The sequence below is a fragment of the Schistocerca cancellata genome, chromosome 1 (assembly GCF_023864275.1).
Source record: "Schistocerca cancellata isolate TAMUIC-IGC-003103 chromosome 1, iqSchCanc2.1, whole genome shotgun sequence".
NCBI classification, from domain to species: domain Eukaryota; kingdom Metazoa; phylum Arthropoda; class Insecta; order Orthoptera; family Acrididae; genus Schistocerca; species Schistocerca cancellata.
In genome coordinates this window covers 859,052,351-859,072,432 of record NC_064626.1, presented here as the reverse complement: position 1 = coordinate 859,072,432, position 20,082 = coordinate 859,052,351, and the positions used below count along the sequence as shown (strand labels likewise).

General features: G+C 39.5%; 1 protein-coding gene across 1 annotated transcript in view; it reads right to left on the bottom strand.

Annotated features, from left to right (window-relative positions):
* The window catches only part of LOC126107781 (E3 ubiquitin-protein ligase TRIM37-like), a 239,625-nt gene that overhangs the window by 88,346 nt on the left and 131,197 nt on the right, over positions 1–20,082 (bottom strand). The window contains exons 7-8 of the mRNA XM_049913342.1: positions 5,100–5,309; positions 4,787–4,966 (exon numbers count right to left, since the gene is read on the bottom strand). Of these exons, the coding sequence (XP_049769299.1) occupies positions 4,787–4,966; positions 5,100–5,309 (390 nt within the window). The remainder of the gene's footprint in view (positions 1–4,786; positions 4,967–5,099; positions 5,310–20,082) is intronic.

Below are 20,082 nucleotides of genomic sequence, written 5' to 3'. Positions count from 1 at the left end.
TACATTCCATTATCCTCATTTTGCTTCTGTTGATGTTCATCTTATATCCTCCTTTCAAGACCCCATCCATTCCATTCAACTGCTCTTCCACGTCCTTTGCTGTCTCTGACAGAATTACAATATCATCAGCAAAACCTCAAAGTTTTTATTTCTTCTCCATGGAGTTTAATTCCTACTACTGTTTTTTTTTTCTTTTGTTTCCTTTATTGCTTGCTCAATATATAGATTAAATAACACTGGGGATAGGCTACAACCCTGTCTCACTTCCTTCCCAACCACTGCTTCCCTTTCATGCCCCTCGAATCTTATAACTGCCATATGGTTTCTGTACAAATTGTAAATGGTCTTTCGTTGTGTGTATTTGACCCCTGCCACTTTCAGAATTTGAAAGAGAGTATTCCAGTCAGTGCTAGAAACGTAGGTTTTCCTTTTACTTAATCTATCTTCTAAGATAAGTTGTAGGGGGTCAGTACGGCCTCACATGTTCCAACATTTCTGTGGAATCCAAACAGATCTTCCCCAAGGTCAGCTTCTACCAGTTTTACCATTCGTCTCTAAAGAACTCATTTTAGTATTCTGCAGCTGTGACTTATTAAACTGATAGTTCAGTAATTTTCACACCTGTCAACATCTGCTTTCTTTGGGATTAGAATTATTATATTCTTCTTGAAGTCTGAAGTTATTTCACCTGTCTCATACATCTTGCTCACCAGATGGTAGAGTTTTGTTATGGCTGGCTCTCCTAAGGCTATCAGTAGTGCTAATGCTGTCAAACTCTTCAAGCAGTATCGTATCTCCTATTTCATCTTCATCTACATCCTCTTCCATTTCCATAATATTGTCCTCAAGTGCATTGCCCTCGTATGGCCCTCTATATACTCCCTCCACCTTTCTGCCTTCCCTTCTTTGCTTAGAACTGGTTGATATTCATACAAGTGGTTCTGTTCTCTCCAAAGGTCCCTTTAATTTTCCTGTAGGCAGTATCTTTCTTACCCTTAGTGATATATGCTGCTACATCCTTACATTTGTCCTTTAGTCATCCCTGCTTAGCCATTTTGCATTTCCTGTCGATCTCATTTTTGAGATGTTTGTATTCTTTTTGCCTGCTTCATTTAATGCATTTTTATATTTTCTCATTTTATCAATTAAATTTAATATCTCTTCTGTTACCCCCTGTACTACTAGCCCTCGTATTTTTACCTCCTTGGTCCTCTGCTGCCTTCACTATTTCATCTCTCAAAGCTACCCATTCTTGTTCTACTGTATTTCTTTCCCCCATTCTTGTCAATCGTTCCCTAATGCTCTCGCTGAAACCCTCTCCAACCTTTGGTTCTTTCAGTTTGTTCATGCCCCATCTCCTTAAATTCCCACCTTTTCACAGTTTCTTCAGTTTTAATCTACACTTCATAACCAACAGATTGCGGTCAGAGTCCACATTTGCCCCTAGAAATATCTTACAGTTTAAAACCTGGTTCCTAAATCTCTGTCTTACCATTATATAATCTATCTGAAACCTTCCAGCATCTCCAGGCCTCTTCCACATATACAACCTTCTTTCATGATTCTTAAACCAAGTGTTAGCTATGATTAAGTTATGCTCTGTGCAAAATTCTGCCAGGCGGCTTCCTCTTTCCTTCCTTACTCCCATTCTATATTCACCTACTACTTTTTCCTTCTCTTCCTTTTCCTACTATCAAATTCCAGTCCCCCATGATTATTAAAATCTTCATCTCCCTTCACTATCTGAATATTTTCTTTCATCTCATCATACATTTCTGCAATCTTTTAGTTATCTGCGGAGCTAGTTGACATATAAACTTGTACTACTGTGGTAGGTATGGGCTTCGTGTCTGTCTTGGCTACAATAATGCATTCAATATGCTGTTCGTAGTAGCTTACCCAGGCTCCTATTTTTTTATTCATTATTAAACCTACTCCTGCATTGCCCCTATTTGATTTTGTATTCACCTGACCAGAAGTCTTGTTTCTCCAGGCACAGAACTTCTCTAATTCCCACTACATCTAACTTTAACCTACCCATTTCCCTTTTCAAATTTTCTAACCTACCTGCCCAATTAAGGAATCTGACATTCCACGCTCCAACCCATAGAACGCCAGTTTTGTTTCTCCTGATAACAACGTCTTCCTGAGCAGTTCCCAGCTGGAGATACTAATGGGGGACTATTTTACCTCCAGAATGTTTTACTGAAGAGGATGCCATCATAATTTAACCATAAAGTAAAGCCGCATGTCCTTGGCAAAAATTACAGCTGTAGTTTTCCCTTGCTTTTAGCTGTTCACAGTACCAGCACAGCAAGGCTGTTTTGGTTAATGTTACAAGGCCAGATCAGTCAGTAATCCAGACTGTTGCCCGTGCAACTACTGAAAAGGCTGCTGCTCCTCTTCAGGAATCACAAATTTGTCTGTTGTGGTTGCACCTGTGGTAGGTATGGCTATCTGTATCGGTGAGGCATGCAAGCCTCCCCATCAACGGCAATGTCCATAGTTCATGGGGGGGGGGGGGGGGGGGGGGGGAGGGGAGGGGAGGGGACTCCCACAGTATACAGGAGTGAAAATTTACAGCAAACTAAAAGATAAGAATATTTATTCTGAGCAAGAACCTAGATTCACTGAGTAGAAAGGCTACACAATATCCAACTACTCAGCTGAATATTTCTTGAATTATAAATGGAAATTTGAGCAGGATGCAATGGGGTCAGATGACTTGTTATGCAAATGTAGCTGTCTTTTGTTTGTGAAAAGTTACATTAATGTTGAAATACTGCTCTGTCTTGTTAACTATAGTTTTAATCAGTGAAGTTGTATTATCCATTTTTTATATGTTTCCTGCATACTGATCAAATGATTAACATATGTATGCTGTGAGCCGAATAAATCACAACTCACAAAAATCCAGTCCCTCTTTTTAACCATAACCTACCATAAACCCCCTAGAACAAAAAACTATGCCCAGTTGTTGGAAGAAAGCACAGATAACACACATTTACAAGAAGTGTAGCAGAAGTAACCCAGAAAACTACCATCCAATATCCTTGAAATTCATTCATTGTGGAATTTTAAAACATATGCTTTGCTCAAAAGTAATGAAGTATCTTGAATGGAATGACCTCAACCATGTCAACCATCATGGGTTGTGAAAATATCGATGCTGTGAAATCAAAATTGTGCTATTCTCAAATGACATCCTGAAAGCCATGGATTAAAGTGATGAGATAGATGCAGTGTTTCTTGACTTCCAAAAGGCGTTTGACTCAGTACCACACATATGCTTATTTTCGAAAGTAGAACCATATTGGATATTAAGAGAGATTTCTGACTGGGTTCAAGATTTATTGGTGGGGAGGATACCAACATGTTATCCTAGATGAAGAGCCATCAATAGATGTAGAAGTAAGTTGAGGTGTACCCGCCCGGTTAGCCGTGTTGTCTGACGCACAGCTTTCCAGATTGGGAAGGAGCGCCTGGTCCCCGGCAGACTTGTCTCGATATCTGATGAGCTGGCCAGTCTGTGGATGGTTTTTAGGCAGTTTTCCATCTGCCTCGGTGAATGCGGGCTGATTCCCCTTAGGCCGCCTCAGCTACACTATGTGGGCAATTACTGAGCAAACAAGTTCTGCATGTAAACGTACACCACCATTACTCTACCACACAATCATAGGGGTTACCCTCATCTCGTGTGAGATGTTCCTGGATGAGGGGGGGGGGGGGGGTGGCACTGGGGTGGTTCGGTGTGGGGCAGCGGAGGGGTGAAGTGGACTGTGGTAGTTGTCATGGGGTTGTGGACCACTGCAGCTGCAGCGGGGGTGAAGCCTCTCCGTTGTTTTTAGGCCCTGGTTAACATACAATACAATACAAGTTGAAGTGTTCCCAGGGAAGTATGTTGGAACCCTTACTGTTCATAATGCGTATTAATGACTCTACAGATAAGATTGATACATAATAACTTCAGATTTTTTGCAGATAATGCAGTTATCTGTAGTAAAGTGCTGTCTGAAACAAGGTGCACAAATAGTCAGTCAGATCATGAAGACATTTTAAAGTGATTTTAAATGTTCAGAAATGTGAAATTGTGCATTTCAGAAAATGAAAAACCATGGTATTTTATGACTACAATATTAGGAGTCACAATTAGAACTGCTCAACTCATACAAATACCTATGTTTCAGGACATGGAATGAAATGATCACATGGTCTTGTAGACTTCAGTTCATTAGTAGAGTGCTTGGGAATTGAAAACAGTGTACAAATAAGACAGCAAACAAAACACTCATGTAACCCATTACAGAATATTGTTCAATTGTGCGGGAACTGTAACAAATAGGAACAACAGTGGCTATATAATGTATACAGATAATGGAAGCATGAATGGTCACATATTTGTTTTGACTGAGGGTAGTGTATCACAGAGATGCTGAAGAAACTGAACTGGAAGACACTTTAAGATAGATGCAAAGCATCCCAAGAAAGCCTATTTACAAAGTTTCAAGAACCAGATTTAAATAATTTTGGAGTACAGATATAGATGTGGAAGTGATTTGCATTTTGCTTTAACATGGAAACTATCCTGGACTAGTTTTCATACACATAAGAGATACATTCACTGCAAATAAACCAGATTAGTTGGATAAAATTGTTCAACATTCATTTATTATTCTGTTTTTGTTCCTTGACTACCAATTTTTGTGAGCAGTTTGATATCTGCTAGTGCATTTTATGACATGCAGAGTTTATTTCTGAAGTGTTACTAACTGACTGGTACCAGTACCTCAGGGTTAGCATATCCTCTTCAGCATTTAAGAATCCCTCACTGGCAAGTAAATCCAAGCGGAAGAAACGATTGTATCCCCAGCACTCACCAACTTCAAAATCAGAAGCGAATTCTCGGACAATATTTTTGCTTTCATCTTGGGCTGCACGGTGGACCATCTCCATTCGATATTCATATCTGTGTAACGTAGTATAAAATGAAGTATACTCCTATTTAGTAATAATAATAATGATTTACTTGCATTTAGTGAGAATAATAACAATTTTGTTCATGATAATGTTTTTTTTTTTTTTAGTAATTTACTGCATACTTGCACGTTTCTGGAAGGCCAGCAGTAAGTTCTAAGAAAACAGAGAGATAACTCCCTCGAACAAAACCATTTCCATCAGGATACACCTTGAGGCGCCAAGAGAGGCCATTAACATTCAGTGGCTGTGAATATACTGGATCTGCTTTCTGTTGAAGTTGACTATAGTGCTGAATTTCAAAAGTGCCAGTATCATATGAAGGAACTATTTCACTGCAAAAGAAACAAACAAATTTCATGGGTATTTTAATATGGAAAAGTGTATGAACACATTACGCAAGAGTGAAAGTAAGAGAGGAAAGATAAAGCAACAACATAAAAAAGACAGTACCTACATCTGTAACATCAAATGTTTGACTCAGTTGCTGCAGTCACTTTTGCAGCTTTGTCATAGCTACAACCTGTCTATATTTACACCTGGTAGTGAACAAATGATTGCAACATATTTTGTTCATTACTCCTTTTACAAAACATTTCACTGTCTATATTCAAGGACTGAATAATCTTGTCAGCTGTCTGATGAAGTTGCACTTTCCACTATATTCTTACAGTCTGTTGGTCTTAGACAGATTTTTTTGATAGTTAACAGTTTGTCAATATAATTATGTCAAGATTATGTTCTCAGATTTCACTAATAATCTGTTATTGCACTATGTGACTATCATCAGTGCTAAAAACACTAAGAACATATTACAGTAAGACATATGCATGAATCAAAACATAGTTATATAAGGTTTGTACAAGAGTAGATGGTAAGTAACATACCAGTAAGAGGCAAGTCAAAACATCAGACCCTACTAGATTATCATGTAAGTATTTCAGTTCACACTGAGGCTGCTGTTTATAATTATTACACAGCTAATCTCAGTGTACATTATAATAGTGTGCAGAACCCTCTACACATATGTAGTTTACATTATTTATCTATTTATTTATTCATTCATTCATCCAAGGATCATCTCACAATGATATAGGGTTTCTCAGTGTTATACAATGCAAATCAACAGGCCAAATTATGCAACACAAAGCATACATGACATGCTTTATGAGGATAGGACTGGTAGCCCATGGCGATGGGTCAGGTCAAGGCCTTGATTAAGGAGCCATCCTGGCATCTGCTTTAGTGGTTCACGAAAACCTAAATCAGTATAGCCAGACAGAGAAACTCCATCCTACCAAATATGATGTCAGTGTCCTAACAGCTGCATTACCTCCTTCTGTACATCCCTATTGTTCAATGTTCTTTGACTTACACACAATTTATTTCAGCTAACTTGCAAATAAAACATAATTTTGTTCCTCATTGCCACACACTTGGAGGACACCTGCTGATGACACTAAAACACCCAGTGATGTCTCCTGGGCTGTGAAGATGTTGTGTCCCCCTGGCATCAAATACAGAACCATATTTGAATATGTGCCACTGTCCACTTGAAAAACTAAGCCAACAGACATTACTATAATCATTTTACATCTTGACACATGATTTCCTGGTAAAAGCTGTAAACCATAATCATGTATTGAAATGCAACAAGGTGCTGGAATTACCCCCTTACGGTAAATTACTGTCTACTACTCTAAGTCCTCTAAGTAACCTTTAATTGTGTAATATGCATTACTTCTGAAAAATGTTTTAGCTGCATTTTTAAATAGAGGTATTTAATAATCCTTTTCACTTTCTTTGGCAATTTATTATACAATTTTATCCCCTGATATAAAATTCTATTTTGAGGTTTTGTTTGCTTTTCCTGAGTAAGTGCACTCCCAAATTGCCTACTGCTCCATGATTATGTATAAAACTATTAGTGAAGTATTTAGTAATACTTTCCCTGATCTACTCTACAGACTGGTAGATGTACTCACTGGGTATGAACCCGACAACTACTTCCCATTATTATTCTTATGGCCCGTTTCTGCAATTTAAAATCTATGTTCATGTTTTTTGCCTTTGATCTACAGAATTTACTGGCCTTGTTCATACATTGTTAGCTTTCAAACACAACAGATAAAAATATTGATAAAAATAGCTAAGAGGGCTCTGCACACCAATATGATGTACAACCACATTAGCTTAGTAATAATTGTAAACAGTGGCCTCAGTGTGAACCGAGATACTGATGTGGATAGTGTAGTAGAGGTTTTTGTATAGGCATCTCACTGGTATGTTACATTGTCATCTACTCTCGTACAAAGCTTACACCTTTAATGTTTCTGACAATGGTGATAGCTGCACAGTAGCTGAAACCTTGCTAGATCTGCAATAAATAGATTATTAGTGACTGACTGACCTACATTTCTTGATTTGAAAAAAACACTGCTGCTGAGCACACCTGTTCCACATGAATCATACCGAACTTGATAAAATATCACTACTACTGATAAATATCACAACTACTAAGGCAGGTTCCTCTAACCTGTAATCTAGGAATAAACCTGAAAATTGTTATGGTTTTTCACCTCTGTACAAACTATACATATAACAACTCTTTCCTCAGAAAGACTTCTCACACTCATATAACACTTTTCAAAGTGATGGTGTCCCTTTATAGTGTCCCAAAAGGTATGCTATGAATGCTGTGGTATGTAATTCAACTTGTAATTAACTTAGAGAAACAAAGTGAAGTGTGTCTGATGCACCAGCTCGAAAAGTTTTTATGTAAGGAAATGAATGACTGTTTTGCTTTTCCAGGTGACAAGATCAATACACTGAAAAAATTTTTGTTGTTGTTGTTGCAGGGCGGTAAGAGCACCATAGATGAATAAAAAAATGGAGTCACACAGGAAAAGGTACTGTGTGTGGCTTGGTTTATTGAACGAAAATCACACACCTAAATTCTGACAATTTTCACAGTGCAGTATGGGAAACCACCAGCCTCTTGGCCATCATTGCGAAAATGGCATAGGAACTTCATGGAAACAGGAAGTGTAGATTTGAAGCAGCATGCAGGCAGGGCAAGGACAAATGATGAAGATAAAAAGAGAATTTGACAGGTTTTCCAGTGTCCACCCCCAAAGTCTGCTTGTAAGGCATCAAAAGGACTGTGAATCCCTTGTATGACAATGTACCAAGTACTGTAAAGTGCCTTCATCTGTTTCTATGCAGACAGCAAGTGTTAAAGTACATAAAACCAGATGACAAGCAATGATTTGTAGTTTTAAGGAAGAACAACAACAGCTGCTGAGACAGTTGACACTGACATGTTAGGTTTGCACAGAGTTTGAATATCAAGTGGATAGTGTACATTCCAGGAAAATGCCAGAACATATATAGAACTTGATTAAAGAACCAGAATAAAACTTTTTGAGTTTGTGCATCAGACAAACTTCACATTTTTTCTCTAAGTTAATTACAAGTTTAGTGATGTGACACTGAAGTTGTAATGTACCTTTTGCAGTGCTCTGTATATTTCTTCCTTTGTATTGAATTGTATTGTATTGTATGGAATTGGGGACCTAGAAATGATGGAGAGGCTTCGTCCCCACCATAGCCCTCATTGGCTCACAACTCCACAACAGGCTACAGCACTCCACTCACCCCACTGCTGCCCACACAGAACCCAGGGTTATTGTGTGGTTTGGCCCCCAGTGGACCCCCCCCCCCCCCCCAGGAACATCTCACACCAGATGAGTGTAACCCAATGTTGGCAATGTATCGTTATGTGTACGTGGAGATAGTGTTGGCGCAGTAATCATCGACATAGTGTAACTGAGGCAGAATAAAGGGAACCAGCCCACATTCGCTGAGGCAGATGGAAAACTGCCTTAAAAACCATCCACAGACCTCAACACTAATCCACCGGGCAGATTCATGCCTGGAACCAGCATGCCTTCCCACCCAGAAAGCAGTGCGTTGGACCACATGGCTAACCAGGCGGGCTTTCTTCTTTCACTCTCCTGGTACACTTATCTCATTCATTTCAACCACATATATAAGGGCCTTGTTTATAACTTTAAATGTTCCCCATGTCAATATAACTCCGCTAATATGTATGGATCATAGTTCACATTGTATTATGTTACAGGATAAATGTATATTTTAATAATGAATCAGAAGGTAGTAAAAGACTATCTCTGTTGAGTAACTGACAAGCTTTTCTTGATACGATTAATAATGTACCTGCTGCCTGCACTCAGTCAAACTGGTTTGACTTTGGCCTTGAAATCCCACTAGTGATATCTAGTTTGTCATTTAGTTCAGTAAATGTCTGTGTATTTGTCTCAGCAAGAGCTGAAACCAATCCCTTGAGCATCTAGTTACATTAGTAGTATCTAGCCTTTCATGCACATTACCACAATGGGCCTTTAAATCTGCTTTTAACTCAGATGTTTGAACTTTACTATCACTTGTCTTTTATAACTTAGCACTTATGTCAGCATAAGCCTTCAATACCTCTTCTGTTTTCCTAACCAACAATAGCATATATTTAAAACAGTAATAAATTTATAATCAATTTTCTCCACCAACAGTGGCCAAAACTGCAAATAACTTCCTTATAATAGCTCTCAAGGACACAAAAATTAAGCTCCACCATAATACACTTGCAGCATCATAAATATATAAACAAATTTTAACTTGGTTGTACAGCTCCTTGGAGTTGGTAGCATAGTTCACCACATCATGATGCTGATGATGAGCCCGGTCTCTGCACTCGGTGACCCAGGTTTGCCAAGTAGCTATCATTGAGACTAATAGTTACTGCATAACTGTTAAGGAACTGATAAACAGCTTTCTGAGTCTTGGATTTTATAGAATCTGTGCTGTAGCAGGTGCTGATAAGTTTAATTTCTATTTATTGATGAAATTATTTATTCTTAAAAACTTGATCTTCTATGCTTATATTTATCTATGCACTTCTTCATGATACTCTGTTGTTTACTTGGTCGTTAATAACAACAATGATAAGTTCTCAATAAGCCTTCAGTTAAAATATCAATTTCTCTTACCTTCCATTTATTGTTATTTTATTTCTCAATATTTTTTGGGTTCCAGCATCAATTATTCTGGGTCTTGTCACCAGGAAGCCATAATACGACATTCCCTGTATATGATCTCAGATTTGAGTACAACTACTTCTTGTAGTTTTGAATGCCTGCACAAAAAATGAATTTGTCTTTTGACAAAGCTAGTGAGGCTCTATTGGACTTTGTCAATGTTGCAATCTTGAGTAATTCAAGAATTAGAATCTTCACACTAATATTAAACTTTTTAAAAATGAATATGAAGAGTTTCTTCTATATTGACTCTTCAATATTGCTTGATAAATATATAATAACTTCTTCTGTACAAGCCTTCTTAATACAGGAAATATCATCTACAAGATTCCATGTCAGTTCAACAGTTACATTATCGGATGAATGAATGCTCTATGTGCCTTTTCTGTTTTTGCAAGTCTGGGGAGGGGCTCAGTGCATACAGCCCTGCTGTGGCCTTGAAATGGTGACTTCTACTGGAAGGTCCATGTGGTTTCCTTGTCCAGCACAGCCCCATCATCCTGGTTGGGCTGCAAGACTTAGAATAGTTACAAAAACAACTTGCCACCATTACCAAGACATATGTGGAGTAAATACAATGAAGACCTGCTTGTTGGAAATGTAATCTGGGGTCCAAAATATCCCTCTGATAATCTGATCCTTTATGTTCGGCTAAAAACAATTGTACTGCACCTTTGCTCTGGCTGATTTGTATTATCCTGGCCAGACACACCATGACCCTTCTGCTTCAATGATGCAGCACCTCCTCCATCATTGCTGGAAGTCTGCCACCATCTTCCAAAATTAATACCTCATAGATCCTCATCTGCATGAATTTTCCAAGAATTCTCCAGTTGACTAAGTATGAGTGAGTGACACCAACACTTAAACTGTGCACAGTGCCTTGTTACCGAGAATCAAATTGACATATACAATTGTGCTTGGTCAGTTTTAATTTCTGCTGATGCTATGCGATAATAGAAGGGCAAGTTTTGTCTACTAAGTTCTGTTATTAGACTCTGTGCTTTCTGAAACCCCCAAATGTACTGTTCAGGTGGCAAAATGCAATGCTACTATGGCTTGTATTTCTTCCATTCTTGCCCTTGCTGTATCAACCTGAGACAGGGAAGATATCACCCTTCCTCCCTCCTCCAAAGGCTGCTGCCATTAGCAACCCCACAAACAATAAAAATTACAAAAATATCTCTTCAGTAGTATATTTCATTCACTACAATCCTATAAATACACAAACAGAAAACAAAGGAATCCCTGACAAACACCCTTCATCCTGTTGATCTTAGCATGTATGGTACTCCATGCAGAGGCTCAATTGCATCTTCTTGTTTCTTCCTTTGATTCCTCCTACTTGTGTTCTTCTCTGGCACCATCCTCGACACATCTGGAACCAACTCTAGACTTCCTCAGAAAGGTCGTAGATACCCAACATATTGAATGGTAATGGCATTTGTCAACCATACACCACCTCATAAGGGGACAACCCAGTATTAATGTATGCTTTTGAGTTATACATTGACATGACATACCTTATACATGTATCCCAGTTTACATGATATGTGTTCAAAAAGTAACATAACATGTTGCCAATTGTTTTATGTACCTGTTCCATCCTAGCATTGGCCTATGGATGAAGAGGACTAGTTCTTATCTTCTTCACATGCAGTTACTGACAACTCCTTGAGTAAGTCCAGTATGAAATTTGTACCTTGGTCCATAATTATCATATCTGGTGCTCCAAAGTTCGACATCCAGTTTTAACCATTGCTTGTGGACTGTCACTGCCTGCTGATTCAGCATAGCATCCATCTTCTTGTACTGAGAAAAGTGATCTATTATTGTTAATTGTTGCTTTCCTCCTAGCATACAATCAAACAGTCCTAATATGTCTGTCCCAAGCATTTCAAACAGTTTTGATGCTTCTGGTAGCCTCTGCAATGGTACTTATTTATGATTTAAGTCAGCCTGCTGTCCATACTGTATGCAATTCCTCACATATTGATCCACATCTTACTTCCTTCTCCTCCACCCATACCTCTCTGTCACTCTCCAGTTTGTTAATCTCCACCCTTCATGATCAGATAACTTGCAGTCATGTGATTTCATTAAAATTTCCTCTTTAAACATTGCTGCTACTACTGCCTGTGGCCCTAGCCTTGTTTCCTTGCACAGCAGTCCCTCATATGTGATAAAATGTGACTGTGTCCTGTACAGTTTACAGTTACTGCCATTCCACATGACCAGGACCTAGAACTTTCCATACTGCTACCTTCCTGCTTAATGCATCTGTACTCCTGTTCTTCTTCCCCATCTTGTGACTACTTCATAGTCAAATTCACTAAGTATCGGGGCTCTTCTTGGCAGCCTGTTAGATGGGTCCTTTAGTCCCAATAACCACTTCAAAGCAGTGCAGTTGGTCACTACTTGAAATTTTTCTCTACACAAATAACATCTAATATATGTGACACCATAAATGAGGCTCAGTATCTCCTTTCCTGTTGTTGAATAGTTCTTCTCAGCTACATTTAGCTGTTTTGACATATAGGCCACAAGATGTTCTTCTTCATTAATCTTATGGCTTAAAATACATCACAAAGCATGATTAGATGCGTCACATGAAAAGATTAGCTCTTTCTGAAAGACTGGAAATACTAGAAACTCTTTTTAATTCTTCGAAACCACCCTAACACACTTCTGTGCAATATGAATTTCACACCTTTCCTTAGCTACTGTGTGAGTGGTCATGTTATGTCCGTAAAATCCTTCACAAATTTTCTGTAGTAATTTGAGATCCCAAAAAAAGATTGCAGTTCCTTAGTCAATTTTGGCACTGGGAATTCCTGTAAAGCTTGTATTTGCCTGGGATCTGTCATCACACAGTCGTACTAATAACATGCCCTAAATATCTCTCCCCTTCTGGTGCAAAATGGTACTTCTCTGTGCTCAACATCAGATGCACAGCCATAAATCTCTTAAAAACTTACTTCATACGCTGTCTGTGCTGCTCCACGTCTTCTGAAAATACAATGATATCATCCACGTGAACTAGACTGTAACACAGTTTCAAACCTGTCCACACACCATATAATGACTTTGAAATGCAGGTGTATTTTTCAATCCAAAAAAGGTGCCCCCACAGTGCTGAAAATGCTATCTTTGGCCAGTATTCAGGCATAACTCCCAAATGATGGTAACCACTCCTCAAATCTATAGTTGAGAAACACTGACATTGTGCCAGTTTATTGATGGTCTCTGTGATGGTGGGGGTGGGATGTGCATCTGGAATGGTCATGCTGTTCAGGTGACAGTAATCACAGCAGAAACTGTATTATCTATAACCATCCACAGACTTTTTTGTTATTACAATTCCTGCACTCCATGGACTACTATTCTCGTCTACTAACATATCAGCCAACTGATGGTTAATAAAATCTTCCATAATCAGCTTCAAATACCTAAGAATGCAGTATGACTTCCAAAACACTGGTGCTTTTTCCCTGTTGGTATTCAGTGTAGAGTCATAGTGCTGCTGGCAATGGACCCCTTGGAGAAAATAAATACCTCAAATTTGAACAACAATTCTTCCATTTACACACTCTCTCTCTCTCTCTACTTCCTTTAGATGATCCATTTTCCTATGTAATGCAAACTCAATGGTGTCTCTCAACTGCTTGAGGTTCAGCCTCCTTGTGCACCAGTCATCTTCATCTGGAATGCCTAAACTCGCTGTCAACATCCCCTTCCTTAACTCCACTTCCTTGGTGCCAAAATTATCTATGAGTACCACACTTCCACTATATCTCTCTTGTATGCATAAAACACTTTTCTCAGTATATAATTCTCCTCCAGAGGTTCCACAACACATATCGCACCCACAGGTAGAACTGGCTCCACCTTCCAGTGTTACCTGGCACACAATCATGTGAAGAATTAGAGAATTGTACGTGGTTCAACTGGTTTGTCCAACCTTCACCACAGCTGTATAATGACAAGAGATTCCCCTAGTTGGAATGTCATTCCACTAAGTTCTACTGCATGTTGTCAAAGGTCAATTTTAGTACAATGTCGTAACATAAAGTCTAACACCAAGAACATGCTGTAGCCCTCGCTTACATGCAGTACTACCTCTAAACACTACTTAAATCAAACTGTTCTAATATGAAAAATCTATGTCTGCTGAGCCCAACCCTCTCACATCTTTATCCCCAACCCCTCATAACCTATAGCATGGTGGGTTCCACTGCCTTTGACTCACTCAATATCTACTTGCATCCAACATGTGTCCTATGTCCAACAACAATTTATACTCTTTATCTCTTACAAACATCTCTTAGTGCACACTCCACCTCTGCATACATATTTGTTGCATTGAAATTTTAACTGAAATGTTTATAGGTGGACTTTGGTCTCCCTCTCATGTTTAAAGGCTACTTACCACATCCTCATCAACCCCAATGTCCACAACCAAATTTCTACTACTAATATCTTTCATTTTCTCACTGTCTCTGTAAATGCTCCTTCTGTCTACACCTGTAACACTTAATGTTAACCCCTGTTAACATGTCAGTTTCCTTGTACGCCATCACTAACCTAACAGCAAAATACAGATATCCTTTGATGCACCTGTGTTTGCCCTTCTTGCCAAGTCTGACAGCAAACCTCCACTTTTTGCAACAAAACTGCATTTGCAGCATCACTCTGTCCCACTTGTACATGTATTCCTTACATTTCATTATCCTGTGTGTGAAATCTTCCAGAGTTTCCCCAGGCCTCGTCAGTGGTGCTCAACTGCTCCTAAAAATACCTGGCAGGATTCTGTTTCTTATACCTTTGCAAAAGTCTACACTCTAACTATTCAAAGCTTGCTGCATTCTTTAATGCTTCCATATACTTCACATACACCTTTGCTTCTCCCACTAGACGCAATTTTGCTACACACAACAACTGACTATCAGTACAACTATTCACCCCTGCTGACGTTCTAAGTTCCTCTAAGCATGACTGTGCCTCCTCAGACGATTTTCCAGAAAAGGGAACAATCAATCCTGCAGCAGCTAGATTCATCTCATTCTGCAGTATCTGAAGCAATGCTATTTGTCCCTAGCTGTCAACTGTCCACATAGCTGCATATTATCTGCTGTCAGCTGTGCTACCTTTTCTAACAATATCTATACTGCTTTCAGCTGCAGCACATCTTGCACCTCTGACTCTGCCACTGCACACTCTTGGCCTCCACTACATACAATAACATAACAAGAAATCACAATGCCCAAAGATTATCACAAATTTAGTCTTTGCATCAAATCATGAGCCATGGCTCTGTACACTACCTTGCAATATGACTATATTGATGAGATGTATAACAGGTTAGAGGTACCAACTCCATGCATGGTGCAAAATGCCCATGTAACTTACACTGGATACACCATGCAGCCATGAAATACCCTCTCTTCCATTACCCTTAAGCTCGGCTAACAGTCAATCCACTTCTATGGCAAAAACAAGGTAACCTTTAAGGTACGATGACAGCCACACATCATTTCCATTTCTACTGTGCCCTCCAAAATAACCAAATGGTTTATCATTCACTGCACTGTGTTGACACTGTAGGTTATGGTCCAGACACTGTACTGAATGCACACCATGCCAGAAATTCTGATACCACACTACAGTGCCCCCTGCTGCAGGCTGGGTTGGCTATGCGGCAGGATGGTGTGAGTAGATGTTGGGAGGTGAGGTGGGTGCCCAGGTGGTCCCAGAGAAAGGCAGCTGCAAATGTAACAAATTGCTTTGCTGATGAATCAGAGGTGCTTCATACACCAGGTTAGTGGCTGGCTGGTTGCTGAATCCTGCTGGGTTGGCTATTTGCACACTCTACCACCCCAGTGGCCTCGTTATAGAAGCTCACTGCATGATCCCCACACCAGTGATGTGCATACTCAATGTCGCTGCATCCACTATGGACTGTGGTAATGCCTGTCTACTTCACTGTGTGGTGATACCCATCCTGTGATGGCAGATTATGGCTGCTGTGCATGAGGAGTGACTCACTGGCCCCAAGGCAGGAATCATCTGTGTGCTAGAGATGACCAGGTGTGGCCAGCTGTGCCATGGGTGAGGAGCTCAATGCATAGAGCTGCTGCCCCGATGTGGCCTGAAACCAGTGACTTCTGCTAACAGATCCATGTGGTGTCGTAGTGCTTGTTGTGCATATGTGCCACTACCAGTCACATATTCTAAAACACTACTGCCACTGTCAGTGCGGAAATCTGCCTTACCCCTTGCTGCACTAGACTGTGCAGTATTGCTGAGTTTGCTGTTTCAGCATGCTAAACTACCTTGCAACATTGCACTGCCCATGTTGAATTATTGCAGTGACAACATTTTACTCCCACCTGCTGCTAGTACTGGTACAATGTACCAATCAGGCTCACACTTATATGGCCATATCTGCTCATTATGCTATGTTGATGTAATGGAACAGACATCCGTTGACTAACTTCAAATGCCATATGCCACTCAAAGAGTACTACAAACAGATAAAATTATGACATAAACAAACAATATGTACTAATAAATAATGCTACATGCAAAACATGGGCCTGTGTGTCCATAAATTTATCAATAAATGGCATGATTAGTCATTTACAGACCGACCAGGGTGGTGCAGTGGTTAGCGCACTGGACTTGCATTCAGGAGAACGATGGTTCAAACCCGTGTCCAGCCATCCTGATTTAGGTTTTCCATGATTTCCCTAAATTGTCTCAGGCAAATGCCTTGGTGGTTCCTTTGAAAGGGCATGGCCATTTTCCTTCCCCTCTCTCCCTAATCCGAGCTTGTGCTGCGCCTGTAATGACCTCATTGTCAACGGGATGTTAAACACTAATCTCCTCCTCCTTTTACTCATTTACATAAGTCAACAAGGGTACAGAAAACTCTGCACTTCTGTCTTCAAAGAGAAAATTCCAGAATTTAGTTATGGAAAGTCCTGTAACCTCATAAATAACAGTTGCCTGCTACAAAAGTTGTATAAAAGCAGCCTAAGGGCAAATTCTAATGCAGGCAAAAACAAGAGTTCACCTTGTTGTTAGTGCTGTGGTGAGTAGTTAGTGGACTATTTACATGGAATTCTCTACTTTCTGCTACATTATACTTTATGGTGGTTAGAATAATGATTGCAATTATTTATTAAAATATATATTTACAAAACACATATTGTAAATGCCATCATGAAGGAGAACCTTCAGAAATTTAGAATTATCGTGTTATGCATAAGCTGACAGAAATAGCCATTTTAGGCTCCTTGTGTAATGTGCACTAACATCAGTTATGATCAGTGCTTATTACATACACTTATAATTATGGAAATGATTTCCAGGTTAACTAGAGGAAATCAATGCTAATACATAATCAGCTATGCATTGTTAACTTTGTCATGTTGTTGTGTTACACACGTCTCTACTGAATAGTGAAAACAGAATAGAACATGTGAAAAGATGAATGATATAGATATTAGTTTTGGTAATGCTGAGAGACACCTGAAATCATGAAAACTGAACAACATGCCAGGGCCCCATTTAAATTCCCTGATCAGAAATTTTTCACTTCTTATATACAGGTACTGAAGATGTTGAAAGTTTTAAATGTACGTTAATAGAATAAATACATAGGACAGTGTTAGAATCCAAACTGAGATACATAAGTTTGTTGTAAGACATTCTCTTAGCATTGACTGCCATGATGTTGCAAGTGAACACAGCAGGAATTCATATCTGACGCTGTCCACTAGGTCCGTTGCAATATGTAATTCAGTATTTTGCATTAAGTTGTATGTTTTGATTAAGTTGATGCCAGTGTACAGGAAACCCAGCACACTATCCTGTTCAATTTTGTTTTTGCACCTTTAACACCATTTGAATATTTATTGTACTAAGCAGAGTGGAGAGTGCCAGCCGGAGGGCACACAGTGTCACGCACGAACCTCTGCTGTGTCTGCTAGCAATCTCAGGGCTGTTATCATGTTAAATAGAGTAGGCAGCACTCTAATGTGACTCATTAACCAATATATGAAAACTTGGCTGGCGTTTTAGTTAGAATACCCAAACGTATTTTTATTTAAAAAGAAAGATGATGAGACTTACCAAACAAAAGCGCTGGCAGGTCGATAGACACACAAACAAACACAAACATACACACAAAAATCTAGCTTTCGCAACCAACGGTTGCCTCGTCAGGAAAGAGGGAAGGAGAAGGAAAGACAGAAGGATATGGGTTTTAAGGGAGAGGGTAAGGAGTCATTCCAATCCCGGGAGCGGAAAGACTTACCTTAGGGGGAAAAAAGGACAGGTATACACTCGCACACACACACATATCCATCCGCATATACACAGACACAAGCAGCCTTTACAAATGTCTGCTTGTGTCTGTGTATATGCGGATGGATATGTGTGTGTGTGTGAGTGTATACCTGTCCTTTTTTCCCCCTAAGGTAAGTCTTTCCGCTCCCGGGATTGGAATGACTCCTTACCCTCTCCCTTAAAACCCATATCCTTCTGTCTGTCCTTCTCCTTCCCTCTTTCCTGACGAGGCAACCGTTGGTTGCGAAAGCTAGATTTTTGTGTGTATGTTTGTGTTTGTTTGTGTGTCTATCGACCTGCCAGCGCTTTTGTTTGGTAAGTCTCATCATCTTTCTTTTTAAATATATTTTTCCCACGTGGAATGTTTCCCTCTATTATATTCAAATGTATTTTTAGAATGACATTATAAAAGTAAGAAAGTTTCAAAGTTCCATTACTTTGAAGGCATAAATATGGAACTCAACCATCAATGCAGCTAACAATTTCAGGCACCATACTAATTTTAAAAGACAGAATTGCTGCCAATACTTATCTCCAGGAGGTGAAATATTTTGTATTGCTGGTAGACATATATCAAATATTTGACACTATCCTGTCATTCAGAAATATTAGTGCCATGTTTCTGCGGTCTCCTGCAATGCCGCCAACCCATAACATAGCATCATAGGTTATCTCTCCACCTCTTTAGGTGCACCTTCTGAAGTCAGCTGAACTTGCCTGACGTGCAGCAAGCAGGCTAGTTCAGAGAGCACACGCAAGAGCAGTAGAGGCTGCCACATATACGGGCCTTTTCCTGCATCCACTGTGACATTTGCCTCATCCAGTCTCAGTCCACTTGGCTAGACCAATTACTATCAGGTAGTTATCCACCATACAGGTATAATTACCCTTGCCTGGCAGCAGACTTAGATCGTCATCATGCTGCCATCCTGACTCAATGCTGACCTTGCTACCTAGGACCACCATGCATTGCAACCTGCTGCTCTGGCCATGGACTCTGATGCTGGAACTCCTCATACTACTCGTGAGATGGGACTTCAATTTTCTGTCTACTGTTGATGTCTAAGAAGACAGTCTGTTTCCTCACACAGAGATTTACTTCTGTTGTTTTCCAAGAACTTTAAGTTGTTGAAGAAGTTATTCCTTTATTTTCCAGAAGGATTTTTCTTATTTGTTTTGAACTGCTAACAGTTCAAAGAACTTGTATCTGTGAACATGGACTGATTGTGTCAATAAATTCATTTTTGGACTTACTGTGAAAGTGCATCAAACCGGGACACTTCAATTAGGCTAGAGTGCAAGTTGGTAGTGTTTCTGTTCTGCATGTTGGTACTGTGGTTGCTATAGATTTATTTAACAACTGTCATTTTTTATTTGTAGTTCATTGTTACTATAAGAGTTTACATATTATCAGTTTCTCATTTTGAGATAGTGAGCGGAGCTGTGGACACTAGAAAATGGAGAGCCAAGAGTTAAGTATAGAGGAAACAGCAGCAGGGGCAGACGAAAACATTTACGCCATCTCTGGGGATAGTGTCAATGGACAGAGCGGCAAGAAAATGGTTTTCTCATTTTAATGAGAATTGTATTCACATTAGTGACTCTCACATTCAAGAAGACCTTCAGGGTTTGATGAAGTTCA